The sequence below is a fragment of the Aspergillus nomiae genome (genome assembly GCF_001204775.2).
Source record: "Aspergillus nomiae NRRL 13137 chromosome Unknown contig00207, whole genome shotgun sequence".
Lineage (NCBI taxonomy): Eukaryota > Fungi > Ascomycota > Eurotiomycetes > Eurotiales > Aspergillaceae > Aspergillus > Aspergillus nomiae.
The window spans coordinates 1-15,525 of NW_015378262.1; the positions used below are offsets into that span (position 1 = coordinate 1).

Sequence of the window (15,525 nt, forward strand, 5' to 3'; positions counted from 1 at the left end):
CCAGCCCTCCGTTCCGGGTGAGAGCGAGACCCCGGTCGCGCCCACTGGTGTCTCCCCCGTCCAGCCCACCACTCCTGGCGAGACCCCGGTCGCGCCCACTGGTGTCTCCCCAGTCCAGCCCACTCAGCCACCTCTCACTGGTGCTGCTCGGGCCGTCAAGCCTACTGTCGGTCTCTTGGCTGCAGTAATGGGTGTGATGATCCTGCTATAAGCCCATCCGCTTGGGGACAGCATCTGGACATCGACCATCTAAGATGCTAGAGGCGCAACGGTTCGATACATTATAATATCCCAGTTTGGTTTGCTTTATCTTTTGATTACCGCCTGACATTTGATCCCCCCAATCTGTGCTGCTTACAAGACAAAGAAAAGTTACAAGTTGGATGGCGCTAGGGTTTCTCGTTTGTCAGATAATACCGTACCAGTAATATATAATAATATTTGTGTCTTTATACTTTTGGTACATCTGAGCAATTGAGTGTCTGGTAGTTGTGCGAACAGTGATGCTTATGCACTTGTAGATTCAAGGAAGGTCTTCGCTATTGAAAACTAATGCTCCCCGCAGCCGTGGTGTCCATAGTGTATTCACAATAGCGAGTGACTCGTCTATAACATATCCCATTGGTATCTGTCTAAACCATATACTCCAAGTCTATCGATCCATGTACAAATTAAAGCGAAGTCCCCCCTTGAGCTACATTACTGCTCATTAACCAGCACGTAACGGTAGCGCGCCTTACCCGCGTGCATGTCCACGATGGCGCTGTTGGCATCTTTCATGGGGATCTCCTCAATCCAAGGCTTGACTCCCTTGTCCGCAACAAGCTGGAACATCTCCCGAATCTCCCGAGGAGATCCAATGAAAGAGCTCTCGACCTTCACGCGCCGGATAAGGTTACGCACGTTGGCGAACAGCGTCCCATCCTCCGGGAGACCGACCTGAACCAAACTGCCGTTGGTAGCAAGAAGACCCAGGTACTCCGTCATGGGCATCTGATACACATTAGCCTTCTGGGGACTTCTCTAACGCTGTGTGAGATAAGTGCAATGCCTACCTTCGAGGAAGAAACGGTGCAGACGATCAGGTCCAAGGACCGGGCATACTTGGTAGCCCAGTCCGGCTCGTCGTCTGTAGCGATGTATGTATCGGCGCCCATCTGGAGCGAATCGGCGCTCTTGCTTGCTTTGCGCGAGATAGCGACGACCTTGTCGGCGCCCATGGCCTTCGCGAAGAGAACACCGAAGTGACCCAGGCCGCCGACGCCGATGATGCCAACGCGCTTGCCGGGCCCGCAGCCGTTGTGCTTCAGCGGGCTGTAGACGGTGACGCCGCCGCAGAGCATGGGGGCTGCGTCGGCCGAGGGAATGGCATCGGGGATCTTGATGACGAAGTTGGACGGGGTGCGGTTGTACAGGGAGTATCCGCCGTAGGACTTGTCGCCGTTGAGATGGATGCCGTTGTAGGTGCCGACGATCTTATGCGAGCAGTACTGCTCCCAGCCCATGGCGCACTCGGGGCAGTCGCCCAGACGACCCAGACACGAATCGCTCTGGGCACCGACGCCGACGCGGTCTCCGACCTTGATATCGCCGACAGCTTTCGAGCCGACACGGACGGCAATGCCGACGATCTCGTGGCCAACGCAGCAGGGGTATTTGGTAGGGCCCTGAGGTAAGAATTAGCCATTTGATTCCCTACCCGTTGAATATGTGAACGGAACCTACCCAGCCGCTGCGGAGAGTGTGCAAGTCCGATCCGCAAACACCACAGTGGGTGACCTTAATGTCGACGTCGGTCTCCTCCCATTCCTTTGGCTCGAACTCCTGCCAGACCATCTTTCCATCTGCCGACTCGGGCGCCAGGCCCATCCACCCTTCGAACCTGTAGTCTGTTTGCGTCATGCTGGCCTGGTGTTCCTGTTCTGGGGATTGATGTTTAGAAAGGAACCAGCCGGTCCAGAACCGGTCCCATGGGCCATTTATACTGACCCAACGGCTCTACGGCTCTGCTCCGGAGAGTCCATGGAGTTCTGCGGATATTGCGGGCCTCGAAAGTTATGGTCTCCACTCCTGATTGTATGTGCGTGACGGTGAAACTCAATGTAGATGGGACGAGAGATTCGTCTTTTAGGGCAAGCTGGATTTTTCTGGGTTTCTGTGTGTGTAGGGTACGAAGTGAGCGCTCATTGGAGGTCGGTAAAGTATGTATATTCATTGTAGTATACTTTATCTCTTTCTCTTGTGATTTATTTTATTTATTTTTTTTGACGATAAAGACGGCTAATTCTCGGTCTCGTTCGTTTAAGGTCGGCGGCACTAATGCGCCGAGACGGGATTCAAATCCTTAATATCAGATCCAAAGAACGGTCTGTAGCTTGTATCCAAGACACTTCAAAGTAGATCTTCCGGTCAAATCACTATCATCACGCCATTGGCATTGTATATGACCGCGGAACACCAATTACCTAAATGTTGTCTGAGCAGCAAATCAATTCTATGCAATGGAGTCCCTCCACTGCCTCCAACTCCAATGGCTCCACTACGAGGGAAGAAACGGAAGAAAAAGAACTTAAAAGAAGAGAAAATTGGAGACCAACGGCACTAAATGTTGACTAATTCCGGGATTGCTTGTATTTTCGGCATTCGAAAAAGTTTCCGAGGATATGGTGGGCCGAGTCGAACTGGACTCCGTCGGCCGACTCGGGATCTGCCTGCCTTTACCGTCTCGCGCCGTATGGGTTATACGTTAAATGCTCAAGTTACGTGAAGGAATAATGTGTCTAGATTTCGTCCCTAGCATTGATGGGAAATAGACATGGAAGATTGAAGAAAAGGATGCTCAGGATATACAAGTAATCACAAGTAAGAAGAATAAGAAGAAGGATGAAAGGGTCACAGCGAACATGGCTGGCGAAATCGAACAATGAAGACCGTGGAAATCTATACCGAATGCAAGGATTAAGTCATCTTTTGAAGAACCTCCACGCGGACCTGTCTTCGGCTATACATATTGGATCCCACCCATATCGACGCGGTATTTAGAACAGTGACAAAATGTCCTCGTTGGTCTTCTTGGGCTGGTTTCCTCCCGGTGGTGGTGATGTCGTGTTCGATGATAGATCCAGCCCGGCGAAACCATTCATGAGATCTGCACTAGCACCATTACCATTGGGGGCTGGGGCCGAGGCTGCAGCGCCCCCGCCGTCACCAAACACGCCCAGTAGATCATCCAGATTGTTGCTGCCCGCCGGAGCACCGGCCGCGGGAGACTCTACCCGGACAGGTGTGCCGGCAAGGCCTTCAAGACCGGACATACCGCCACTTGGCTCCTTCTGAGCGGATGCTGGTGCACCCCCGTCGAAATCGATATCCAGAAGATTTTCAACGTTGCTTTGACTCTGGGGCGGCGGAGCCTTGCCGGTAACTGCCGCTGCGGCTGCAGCTGCAGCCAATGGGTTCTCCCGTGCATTTTGGATTTGTTCCCTAGAGAAGAATGGTTAGCGAAGAGAGCAAAAGCCAAGTCTAACTGTCAAGGGGGACATACTCGATGGCGGCCCTTTGAACGGCGTCAGCACCAAATCTGCCTTGGCCGACGAATTGCTCTGGTGGCTTGTGGTAGACAGAGGCGAGGGTAGAAAGCTCGGTGAGGAGTTGTTCGAGAAGTGCTGGTGGGAGAGAGTGGATGGTAGTCACGATTGGGGGCTTTTCAGAGAGCATAATGTTCTTGGTGGCAGCAGGGTCGCTTGTGTTGGAGAGCAAGCGCCAGTACACATAGGCTCGGTCACGAACGTCAGGGTTGTCGTTCTCCGCCGTTGCGGCCTGCAGGACCTTCTGCACCAGTCCTTGGGCCTTCTCAGGCCGTTTTACGAAAAGTTTGACAACAGCGGTGAGAATCTGTAGCTGCGTTTGCGAGAACTCTTCATTGAACCCTTCCACGAATCCGGCTAGAATATCTCCAGCATTGTTGATCTTCTCCGCATACTCTCCCACGATCCAGATGAGCGCAGCTCTGGCGTTAGGCTCATCGAGCTCATCAATGCACTTGCAAAGAGTCGGAATAATACCTTCATAACCAGGATACTTCCGGAAAATGTCCTTGATCACCACAATGGCCTCCTGCACCACGTAGTTGACCTTCGTGTTGATCAAGTCCAACAATGTGTTAACGCATTTCTCGCTGGCGTTCTCAATCTTGATGGCAACCTGACCGATCGCCTTGACGGCGCGCCGCACAAAGTCCATGTCTACTTCCAGGGCGTATTCCTTAAGTTCTGCCAGAAGCTGGTCGACATTGCGGTCGTTGGCAATGCGAACCATGATCTCAAGCTTCTGGAATTTAACGTAGGGCGGGTCGTTGTACTTGCAGAAGAACACACGGAGCTCTTTGTTGAGAATATCCGGCTGTTTTTGCAGTAAGAGGTCGATATTTCTCAGGGCTACATATTGCACTTCGGGGGCGGACGAGACAAGGGTCACTAGAAATTAACCATCATCATTAGATCGTCTCCATAATTGGGTTCCAGGGGGCTAAATTACCCAAGGGGGGAGCCATCTTTTTCAGATAGTTCTTGGAGAGTTCATCTTTGATATTCCTCATGTGCAAAAAGACGACCTTGACGGCGGCCAACACCACACTGGGATTGGCATGCTGGAATTGAGGGGCCACGCGTTCACAGATATGCTCTGATTCGGTGACCTCAGTAGTCCGATACTCTGCCAGCGTTGTGAGAATCGTAACTCGACCCCACTCTGTGCACTCGTTCAACGCCATCAATAGCTTTCGTAGCGTATTGGCTGTGACCTGGAGCGCATTGGTTTCAGGCGCGGCGTGGTGGATCTCTGAGAGCGCTGTCACCGAGTTCGCAACCACCATGGGATTGGGGTCTCCAATCATCTCCTGAAGCATCTCGAGGAAACCATTCTCCATACACATTCCGGGGTTGAGATCGAAAAGCTTGGCTACACAAATTGCAGCTGTCTTGCGGACATAAGGCGATTCATCCCGGAGAGTCTTGCGGAGGGGCTCCTCCATGTAGTCGACCATCTTGTCCACTCGAATACATCCCATCGTTCGGATAGCGAGCGCTCTGATCAGAGGATTAGGGTCTTCGGAGTCTTGAACGAAGGTGTTCACGGCGAGAATACAGAGGTCCGGGTGAGATTTGGCGTAATTCCTGATTGCCGCGCATCAAATATCAGCATGCAGAGCGACCATCCAAACAGTCATGGGGCACCCACATCAGATACAGGTATACTAGTTTCTTCTGCTCAAGATCGCTCGTCGCAATATTCTTCAGGACATCGGGGAAAAGGGCGGATACATCCTTTCCTAAGGTCATGGCCATGATGGTTTTTTGGATAGCCTCCTTTCTGTGATCCGGTCAGATATCGTCACCGAATTCGGGAAAGGTGCTAGATCCTCGACAGTCAACCGGAGACATACCGTTCGTAGGCATATTGAGATCTGTAGTGCTGGTTAGTGACACTTGCTGGAACGCGTAATGACAAGAACTTCGGCGTGCATACACAAGTCCAGCTCGCAATTCGAATGTTTCTCCTTTTCTAGGCACCGCAAAGGCGCCGCGTATCCTGCTCATAGCCATCGTGATTGAAATCAAGCTCCACAGCGACGAACGGTGTGGGAATTAAGTATGCAAGAGTGTCCTTGCGGACCACTGCGGGGAATTTGGCGGCGACAAGAGGTTCAGGGATACCGTCGGTGGGTCGGCAATATGGCGTTTCAAATGACTGGGAAGATTAGGGTAAAATCAAAGCGTCATCCCCAAAGGCCCAGGTTGCGAAGGAAAAGGGGGGAATGGGCGCCGTTGAGGGAGAGCGGAGAAGATGAGGTGGAAGTGGATTAAAGGAAAGGGTCTCATCATGTGTCTGGACCCAAAAGTTGTCCACAAACACGCGGCTCTGCCGTTTAGCATTTAAGGCCGCGGAGCTTAATTACCACGACTTCTCAGTTACTCCAGACACAGATCCCTTGGCATTGTACACGTCGACCGCATGGTAAGAATTTCTAATGAACTTCATATATGCTTAGATCGAGTTCAATCTTGTTAACCCGCTTGTCAGGCAAATCTTCCCAATCTCCGGCGGTTATTCGTCGAGGCCAGAACGGAGGCCGAGGAGAACGAATACTCCAGGACTGCTGTAAGCGATCGACAACTCTACAACCGGACATTGAGTCGGAATTCTGACTATGATCCCCGCAGTTCTATAACCTCGTCCTCTTTATCTCCTCAGTCGCAGTGTTCAGCTTAGTCGCGCAACGTATGGGAGGGACAAAGACCGGAAAATGATATAAAACTTGGCAGTGCATGACCTCAGGGCCATCCATGGATCGCACCTTTCCTTTTGAGACGCGAGCTTTAGGACAGGTGTTGCCTGGTTCTCTTGCTCCTATCCTTTCTGTCTTTCTGATGATTACCGCGTATCACGTCTCTTCTCTGTCCGTCCCCTCTGTCTTCTAAGAACTAAAGATGACTCGTTCCCATTCCTCAACCCCACCGTCCACCGCGATTCGCCGCTGGCTGCGGCGGAGAGATCCACGCTTCCTATCAGATGAAGAAATTGTAAGTAAGCTCTATATGAGTTATTTCCAGAGAAAAAGCTAATCAGAAGATTCGGGCCCTAGGTGTCTGATATGTTGAATTTACGGATTGAGCTTCTGAAAGCAAGAGCAGAAATCACTGCAAAAGAACAAAGAATAGCAGACCTTATTCGGGAGCAAACAAAGCGCCGTGTAAGTGTACTTAGATTGTTACTTGTGGTTACTGTGGCTAATGGAATATGCCGTGAACAATAGAACGCCGGCAAATCTGTTGAAGAAAAGCATGAAAAGGAAGATTAGGGCGTATAGCAATCAATCCGTCTCCTCGCCGTCATCTTCTAAGAAGGCAAGGTGTTTGCGGCCTCGGTTTAAACGTCGTCCTGGTCGCCCGCTGTCGCTCTCTTCGTCGGCACCGCCTTTGCCATATATCTTTACCTCCTCTTGGCACGAGACGACGTCAGCTTGAAGCTCACGCCTTTCCCTGATCTTCAAGGCTTTCCTTTCAGCTTCCTTTCCCTTCAACGGCCCCGTCATTCCTGCCTCCCTGAGCATGCCCTCAAGGTGCCCGATCTTCTCCTTAGATGTCTCATATGGAGCCAGCAGTCGCCACCACATTTTCCTGATCCCGCATTTTACCAGCAAGTCTTGCAACTCCTTTATCTTCTTTTGGTCTGGGTCAAGGTCCGCGTCCTTTGCTTTAGATGTGGCCGTCGTCTTCTTCCGTGTCTGGGTTGAAGCTTTGGTACCGGCGCTTTTCTGTCGCCGTCGGGTCGGCTTAGGCTCTTCGTCAAGAACCACGGACATTTCACTTTCCGAGTCCTCTCCGCGGTCATTTTTTGGCTCCTCGGGCTCTTCCGATGGTGCGGCGTCATCCTTCTGGTCCTCTACATCCTTCTCGTCATCCGACACCTGTCTTTCGAAGGCTTCGGTTTGGAATTATTTCTGAGAGTTGTTTTTGATTGCTTCTTAGCGGGCTTTTTCACTTCTTGTTCACTCTCATCGTCTAGTGGCGCGCTGTCTTCACTCTGGTCTTCCGGTTCTGTACTCGTTTTCCGTCGCTTTCGTGATGTCTCAGTTTTGTCGAGTTTTGTCCTTTTAGCAGAAGAAGCCTTCGCGGGAGGAGCCTGCTCCTCCGGTTCTTCATCTGAGTCCGGTTCTTGCGCCCGCTGATCTTGTACCTCCTGCGGACCCGTAGCAGTTAGCTACACGACTAAGCCAATAGCAATAAGTTCCCATAACATACCACTTCATCCTTAATGATCTGATCACTCTTTGACTTCCAAGTGCTGCTTCCTTTGAAAAAGCCCTCCTCAACCCCGAGGGATTTCTCCGCCGCCATGCGCACCCGCTTCACCGTCAATTCCTCCATATTCCCCGATTTGTAAATTGTCGCGACGGTCTCGCGTAGAGCCTTTTCGAGCGCATCATTGGAAGGGACCGAAGGGACTGCGGGTTCATCAGACTCGGACTCGGAATCGGAAACTACACGGCGTCGAGGCGCCATCTTGTCTTCCGCACTGCCTTGCTCTGGTCTTATACGCTCTTCGGTGACGACTTCGTAACTTCCGAGTCCAAGGCGGGCAAATTCGCGACGCGACGCTAATTCCGAACTATCGGCTGGGGCAGCTATAGTAAGCTTGTCGATATCGCAAAATCCAGAAATCGAACTCGTAACAACGAATTGACACGAACAATCACTAGCCGTATATAGAAAATAATCGTACACAATCTCGCCACTAAGTTAGCTTTATCGTCCAGACCGGCGGGATGTTCCTGGCCAGGCACCGGGAGTTGCAAAACCCGGGGAAAGACACCGCTGACAAAGCACTAAATTTATGCTTACTTTTGGGTCCGGTACAACAACCAGAAGGGAAAAGAACGGGGGAGAAAACAGGAAAACTTCTGAAATATAACCCGGGGAGGGTATTCTCTTTTAATCTCTGTGTATATACATCTCAGGAATCGCCACTACGAACCGGATCACTCCCGTGCGCACCTCCGCGGTATACCGAGAGCACCTCCGCACAGCATCAGAGAGATACTACTATCTATAATCAACGGATCGACGACGCTTGACTAGTCCTCGCGAAGAGCAAATAAATCCACAATGTCAGCCTCAGAGTCACAGCACGGTCTACCCAAGAACCTATTCCCCCACCACACACCCGCAGCCGCCAGCTCATCCACCGAGGAAAGCAAAGATGCCAACGGAATGACGAAACTGCCCAACGGGGTCATCCTCGACAAAGATGGGAAACCGTACGTCTTATCGTTCGCCCTCTAAACATACCTCCTCCCCCCAAACCCCCAAACCCCCAAACCAAAGAAAAGCTCACACCCGTTAACTAACAACCCTGCAGCTGCCGTCTCTGCACCTCCGCCGCATCCTGGCGCAACCTAACCAAACAAGCCAAAGCTCAAACCGCGACCTCCACAACAGCAGCAACAACGACAGCCCCAAAACCAGTCCCCGAGTCCACATCCCTACCCCAATCGCAAGACGACTGTCCCCCCGACGTCGAAGCCCTGGGCCGCTCAACATGGACCTTCCTCCATTCCCTGACGGCGTCGTACCCCGTGAAAGCGACGCAGGAGCAGCAGGGCGAGATGCGGACGTTCCTGAAGATCTTCTCGCGCTTGTATCCGTGCTGGGTGTGTGCGGATGATTTCCGGACCTGGATGGCGGAGCCGAGTGGGCGTAACGAGCCGCGCTTAGCTGGGAGGGCGGATTTCGGGACGTGGATGTGCGAGGCGCATAATGAGGTCAATCGGAAGTTGGGGAAGAAGGAGTTTGATTGTCGGTTTTGGGAGGAGAGGTGGAGGACGGGGTGGAAGGATGGGAGGTGTGATTGATTGATTGATTAATTAATTGATGGATGGTTATTATAGAATTGTTAGAGTATAGATGGGTTCGGATTTGTACGATAGCTTGCTGGCATGGTTCTCTCTACTCAACTGCGAACTGCAGGTATGGTGGGACGACTCTCTTCTCTGTGTATGTATACATGAAGCACTCTTCTTTTTTCTTTTTTTCATGAACATCTTGAAGTTGCATTGCGAAAGTAGAAGTTAAGGTAATATAAAACAACGTCGCTGGGAAATTAGTGTAAACAGCAAATCCATACATCTAGTAAGCGGCTTCCTCCAGCGCCACACTAAACTTCCTCCCACGGGAAACTTATTCGCTTCATATGTTTCACATTGGAGACAGAGAATTACATGACAGACAATCTTCCGACTCCTTCATCCTTAATGTTGGCCTGGAACGTACAACCGTAATCCACTAGCCGGTGCACCGATCTCGGTCACGTCGGATATCCGACACACGGTACCCTTATACTGTTCATGATATTTGGCGCCGGTGAACGGATCTGAGACGCTTGGGGAGCCGCTATAGATAGGGGTATGGGAAGCAGCGCAGATATCGAACTCGGCGAACTGGTCGAACTCGATGTCAATCTTATCCTGCGGGCTGCGCTCGCATTGAGCCTTGATCTTCTTTGCCTGTGTACTGGTCAGCATCTTGTTCTGTGAGATAATAACCTTCATCGTCTGACTTACCTGATCCAGGAGCTTAGGGGAGCCACCGTTCGCCAACATCCGGTTGGCAAAGCTGAGGGCCGAGGAGTAGTTCTTGTTGGCAAAGGCAAGCTTCATTGCGGCCATCAGGGCCAGCTGGCGATGGGCAACCTCCAGCTTGGGGATAGTGAAGTAAGCAGAGAGTTCGAGGCTTCGCTTGAGGTTTTCTGGGGTGTCGGTCCCAACAGCACGGCGCTCCAATTCGATCGACATCGCGAGGATGTATTCCCGAGCAGTTTCGATGATCTTCTTTGCCTGTTCAACCTCGGCCTCTGACGACACCGTGTTCAGGAGGAGAGAGTGCAAGATATCCTTAAAGATTCTCACACCGTCCTCGAGCTTGTTGGCCCTCATGGCTGCGTAGCCTTCCTGGAGGTCTACGTTGGCAATGGTCTCCAGATCCTTCGCGATAACGGGGAGGACCTTGCGCGAGTCAGTCTCCTCAACAGTCCGGCGAACGTAGTTAACCAGAGGTGGCAGGCCGGGAGTCGCTGGGAGATAAGTCTTGGAGGCCTTATACACTTCCAAGAAGCGTGGCTTGAGAGGCGCGAAGTTTACGGCGCCAACTTGGCGATTGAGAAGCTGCATGGCAGTGTCGAAGGAACCAGCGGCGACGTGGTCGGCGGCAAGAGGGGAGTTGCGAGCCCAGAGGTCGGCCTCCGTGCTGCCAGCACCCGCCTCAGCGCTGTCCACATTGACGAAGTCAACATCTTCCTCAACGTTAATTTCGTCTCCCATGTCCCATCCAGCAACGTCCTCGTCCTCATCTTCCAGGTGTTCGCCGCAGTCTCAGCTTCTTCCTCTTCTTCCTCAGCCTCAAAGCCAATAGCCGCAGATTCGTCATCCGCGCCAACTTCTCCGAGCAACGCTTTCTCGAACGACGAATGGGCAGCAGCCTTGACGGGCCAGTTCGACTTGAAAGTCGGCACGATAGGCTGTGGTACCTGTAGGACCCCGTCGCCAGTGGGCAGAGTGATCTGGTCTTCCGTGAGGCCGCAAGCCTCGAGGATGGACTCCGCCTCTTCGGTCAACCCATGGGTCTTGGCGGTCAGGTATGCTAGAGGATCTACAAGCTGTTAGCGAGGCACTTCAATGAAGATGCTAGATTTGGGACTCACAAAGATCGACTTCCTTGAACATCTGGATCCTGTCCTCAACATCGCTACGGTAGATGGCGTTCTGGAATCGGGAAGTGAAATCGCCACGATGTTCAGCAATCTTGGCCATTCGTCCAAGCTTCTCCTGGTCACCCGTGGCCAAGTAGAGGAAGGACAGCTTGTCGAAATTCCGCTGCTTTTGGTAAGCCATCTCCACTACCTGGTGATTGCCATGGGCCAAAGCTTCTGTGCCAAGTCTGCTCCACAGATTGGGGCGGTCCAACTCTCTTGCCATCTCGACGGCAACATCAAGGTTACCGCACTCCAGGGCGAGCTCGAAACGAGTCTGGGGGTCCTGCACGAACTGGAGCGCAATCTCTGGGTAGCCCTTCTTCTGCAGGTATGAGATGATGCTTTGACCGACAAGGCTAGAGGTCTTGATGATCTGGAGCATCTCATCATAGTTTCTCTTGACCAGCGCCAGCTTGAACCGGTACTCAGTAGGATCAATTTCCAGGATTCTCGGCTTGGCACTGCGGTCCAAGCAGTAGACGTTCCGGCCCTTAACCTTGACGAGATAAACTGTCTGGTCGAGGGTGCGAATGATGCCATTGTCACTTTGACACAATCAGCATGCGTGCTTCATCAGAAAAGAGGAACAAACTTACCCGTTAAGGAGAGAGTACTTGACGTGGTTCAAGGTGGAGTAGAGAAGGACGCCAGCGTCATCCCAGGCGGCGCTCTTGATACGAATGGTCTCATGCAAGCTGCTCACTTGCTCCAGGGATTTGGTGACAATCGTCACATTATGCTTGCTGAGCAAAGCTGCATACAGGCCATCGTTGGACCAGACAACGTATTTGACGCCGCTGACAGCCAACTCAGCCAACTGCTTCTTCTGCTGGATATCGAAAAGAGCGACGTTGGTGGGTGTGACAAAGAGTAGGCAGCCGGTACCGCCAAAGTAGATATCGGTTGTACCTGGAGGAGGTTTGATCGTCTTCGTGGTGGAGTTGCTCAAGTCCTTGATGTCTACTTGCTGGTTCGCTTGGTTGAAAACAGCGAAGCGATTGCGAGCGACAAAGACAGCAGAAGAAGCCTGGCCACGTTTTACGTCGGTCGGCTCCACGGCACCAGTAGCATCCCGTGGGAGGTGAATCAGCTCGTACACGCCGCCATCGGTTGGCGAAGTAACCAGGATGGCACGCTCAGCGGGGTTGTACGAGACAGTCCGTGGAGGCACCCAAGGCGAACCCAGCTTGCGCAACGAGAGCATCGGGGGAGATTCGACATTCTTGGCGAAGTCATACGACTTGACATGCTTCTCCTTGGTAATGTAGAACAGCTGATTCTGGTAAACCGCAGAAGCTGGCCTCTCGCGCTCCAACTTGAAAACCATGACACCAGTGTCGTGACCTGCCGCAAAGAGATTGATTTCGGGGTGAGCGGCAATAACCCAGAAGCGATCCAGATCACGCTTGAATGATTGCACCGAGGTCCTCTTATTCAAGTCCCATGCTCTGATTGTTTTATCTTCGCCGACAGAGAGGATCAAATCTTGGTGAGGGTGGAACAGACAGGCCGAGGCATTCTGGAAATGACCGCGACATGTATCAACTTCCCAGGCTTTGGTGTCTACCGTAAGATGTTAGCGACTTTAAACCACGGGTGGAAAGCGCTGGGTTGCAACGTACCGCTCATCCTCCATAACTTGATCAGGCGGTCGTCACCCGCAGAGACAATCAGGGGCAGAGTGGGGTGGAAGGACACCCAGTTGACACCTCGATCGTGGCCCTCCAAGACAAACTTGACAACTGCATCGGTGTTTCCAAACATATCCGCCTGGCTGGGGTTGGCCCGAGCCATCTGGTCTTCGAACGACATGGTTGTCGGCGCGGAATGCTTCTTCCGCAAGCCCGAGATGTCCCAGATACGGACAGACTGGTCTAGGGAGGCGGAGGCAATCAGGTCCTCGGTTGGGTGAAATTGCGCGCACATCACATAATGATTATGGCCCGTCATCGTACAGACTGAGGACTCCAAGTCAGTTTTGTTCGGGATAGGTGTCCAGATCCCAACTTACTCAGTGACCTGTTCTGCCAGTTCCATATGCGGATTGTCTGGTCGTCCGACGCGGAAAGAATCCAAGGGAGCTCGGGATGGAAGAACACTGTGCGCACATAATCGAGATGGCCATTGAGGGTGAACAGACATCTCCGCGTTTGGTAATTCCACACTTTGATCTTGTAGTCATCGCCTCCGGACACGAAGAGGGGTTGTGTAGGATGAAAGTCAATGCCTCGGACGGGGCCATCGTGTTCTTCGAAACGGTCAATGAGGGTTCCCATGCGATAATCCCATAGTTGGATCGTCGACGAATGAAGCGATACTAAGATCCATGGCCTGGTTCCATCAGGGTCAGCGGTGCTTGATTGCGACGCGTGGGACGCTCAGTCGTGGACTAACCGCTTGGGATGGAAAGCGATTCCCTTCGCTCTGGATGACTTCGACTCAAACTGTGCAGGGTATGATGTTTAATAGTTGCCCTTGAAACTCCAGAGCCAGATTTGTCGGGGGGGAAGCATTAGAGGGGAGGACATACCTTAGTGAGCATGTTTGGGGAGGACTGCATCTTGAAAGAGAGTTGGCCGGAGCCGCACCATAGAGAAGCAAGCTCCGCACGCTAGATATAAAGAGATCACAAAAGCGACCACCTCATCCACTGCTGCAACGGGCAGAATGGCAGAGGATCACGCAGGTATGGTCGGGGAGCGTCTGGACTCGGGGACAGTCTGGACAACTAAACTAAGAGCGATGAGGCGGTAAACGTGGACTTATTGTGTCGCCCGCCGGGAGAGCCAATAAGCGAATCCCGTTGGGCCAATGATGGGCCCCGGCGGTGAGAAGCTGCCAGGGGAACATCAATTGCCTTCCCGTAAGGAACTCCAACTTACTCCGTTTCATACGAGAGACAATTCGATGAGAACTCTTGATTTCCACACTGGAACTTTATGAAAATGGACTAGCTATTGAGACTGACTTTTCTAGGGTCCCATCTTACCCATTGCCTCTTCCAGGATGCCGTCCTTAATCCCTCGCTGTTACCCCGGATGCTCCCCGCCGAAGAACAACCGTGGGCACCTCCACTAACACACATCATAAGTACGACTCAGGGCAGTTACGTCCTCAGTTCCAATTGGTCACTCTGCAGAATATTCTCGAATAAAACACATACGTCGCTCAACGCTGTGAAGGCGACCCATGTACTGTACTTTTCCTTTCTTTCTTTGGCATGACTGCAATATATCCCGTCCAACACGTTCTTATCGTGGACTTGGGCTAGCGTGATATGGAAGAGATGCCTGGAATCTATGCCACGGCTTCTGGTCCATCCCAAGCCTCCACAATGTCAGATAATAAAAATGAATTTACACCATCCCAACAAAGTCAGAATACATGCAATGCAGCCGCAGAGGATCCTTTAAGCCAGGACCCCGACCATAATGCTCCTGTTGTGATACAACCATATGCTATTGAGGAGCCGGAGGAGGACCCTCCCCCTGTATCTTCCAAGCCTGCTATTACTTTTCTTCTGGGACCCAGTTCTGAGCACTGGCAAACTGACCTGGTGGACTCAATGGAAGACTTACACTGTGAATCTGACAATAATATCACCAGGCCGACATCAAGATATAACCGAGGCAGGAAAAGGAAGTCGCCTAGCAATGCTACTGGAGGGTTTCACGTATCCCAGAAACAAGGTTCTGGCATGTCACTAGATCGACGATACGAAGAGGGACCCGATCTTAAATTGAGAAATCTACGCAGAAAAACCAAGCAATCAAACGAGGCCTTGGGGACTCCAGCAAGCAGTCTTTCGGATGTCGGACTTAGCGAGTTAGAGTCCTCAGAGAGTTTCTGCTCGAGATCTCCGTCGCTCGGGGAGACTGGCACCGATTCCAACCAAGAGGCCACTGCAGCGGAACAGATGGATCTAGATTGAGAAAAAGACCATGAATCGTTGACATCACTACTAGTACTTGCTCGATCTGGATCCCTCATGTCACGTGCCACTGGGCTAGTTTGAGTCGCACTAGTCCGGAAAAGGCCGTTGACATAGATGACGTCAGACGGTCCTCATCGCCAGCTGCCCACTGAGGGAGTACCACCATTCACTTCTCTCGGGTCGAGACCCGCCTCGTAGCTTGTCATCTTTCAATTCTCTCTTATTCCTGACTTTCTATCATCCAATTGGACCCTCTATCCTTTCATTTAATCGTTACTTCCCTC

General features: G+C 52.0%; 7 protein-coding genes across 7 annotated transcripts; 3 read left to right on the forward strand and 4 right to left on the reverse strand.

Annotated features, from left to right (window-relative positions):
• Position 1: 1 nt before the first annotated feature.
• On the forward strand, positions 2 to 211 carry ANOM_006900 (uncharacterized protein; the record flags this gene model as incomplete). The annotated part of the gene is made up of 1 exon (XM_015552156.1): positions 2 to 211. A coding segment is annotated over one exon (144 nt), but the record flags the coding sequence as incomplete, so codon positions are not given.
• Positions 212 to 699: 488 nt separating this feature from the next.
• Positions 700 to 1,902, reverse strand: ANOM_006901 (NAD(P)-dependent alcohol dehydrogenase; the record flags this gene model as incomplete). The annotated part of the gene is made up of 3 exons (XM_015552157.1): positions 700 to 993; positions 1,056 to 1,667; positions 1,726 to 1,902. The coding sequence occupies 3 exons, from the start codon at positions 1,900 to 1,902 to the stop codon at positions 700 to 702; spliced, it is 1,083 nt and encodes a 360-aa protein (XP_015405375.1).
• Positions 1,903 to 3,038: 1,136 nt separating this feature from the next.
• Positions 3,039 to 5,603, reverse strand: ANOM_006902 (putative AP-1 adaptor complex subunit beta; the record flags this gene model as incomplete). Its single annotated transcript, XM_015552158.1, has 6 exons — positions 3,039 to 3,483; positions 3,545 to 4,475; positions 4,537 to 5,174; positions 5,239 to 5,370; positions 5,444 to 5,464; positions 5,527 to 5,603. The coding sequence occupies 6 exons, from the start codon at positions 5,601 to 5,603 to the stop codon at positions 3,039 to 3,041; spliced, it is 2,244 nt and encodes a 747-aa protein (XP_015405368.1).
• A 1,268-nt stretch (positions 5,604 to 6,871) lies between these two features.
• On the reverse strand, positions 6,872 to 8,527 carry ANOM_006903 (putative transcriptional regulator; the record flags this gene model as incomplete). The annotated part of the gene is made up of 4 exons (XM_015552159.1): positions 6,872 to 7,468; positions 7,543 to 7,740; positions 7,803 to 8,226; positions 8,403 to 8,527. Coding segments are annotated over 4 exons (1,335 nt in total), but the record flags the coding sequence as incomplete, so codon positions are not given.
• A 139-nt stretch (positions 8,528 to 8,666) lies between these two features.
• Positions 8,667 to 9,412, forward strand: ANOM_006904 (flavin-linked sulfhydryl oxidase; the record flags this gene model as incomplete). The annotated part of the gene is made up of 2 exons (XM_015552160.1): positions 8,667 to 8,818; positions 8,920 to 9,412. The coding sequence occupies 2 exons, from the start codon at positions 8,667 to 8,669 to the stop codon at positions 9,410 to 9,412; spliced, it is 645 nt and encodes a 214-aa protein (XP_015405377.1).
• A 203-nt stretch (positions 9,413 to 9,615) lies between these two features.
• ANOM_006905 (coatomer subunit alpha) lies at positions 9,616 to 14,004 on the reverse strand. Its single transcript, XM_015552161.1, has 9 exons — positions 13,838 to 14,004; positions 13,702 to 13,751; positions 13,319 to 13,638; positions 12,930 to 13,265; positions 11,904 to 12,870; positions 11,257 to 11,852; positions 10,859 to 11,204; positions 10,121 to 10,802; positions 9,616 to 10,063 (listed from the first exon to the last, which is right to left on the reverse strand). The coding sequence occupies exons 1-9, from the start codon at positions 13,865 to 13,867 to the stop codon at positions 9,809 to 9,811; spliced, it is 3,582 nt and encodes a 1,193-aa protein (XP_015405378.1). The 5' UTR covers positions 13,868 to 14,004; the 3' UTR covers positions 9,616 to 9,808.
• Positions 14,005 to 14,641: 637 nt separating this feature from the next.
• ANOM_006906 (uncharacterized protein) lies at positions 14,642 to 15,238 on the forward strand (the record flags this gene model as incomplete). Its single annotated transcript, XM_015552162.1, has 1 exon — positions 14,642 to 15,238. One exon carries the CDS (start codon positions 14,642 to 14,644, stop codon positions 15,236 to 15,238), a length of 597 nt encoding a protein of 198 aa, XP_015405379.1.
• Between the last annotated feature and the right edge of the window lie 287 nt (positions 15,239 to 15,525).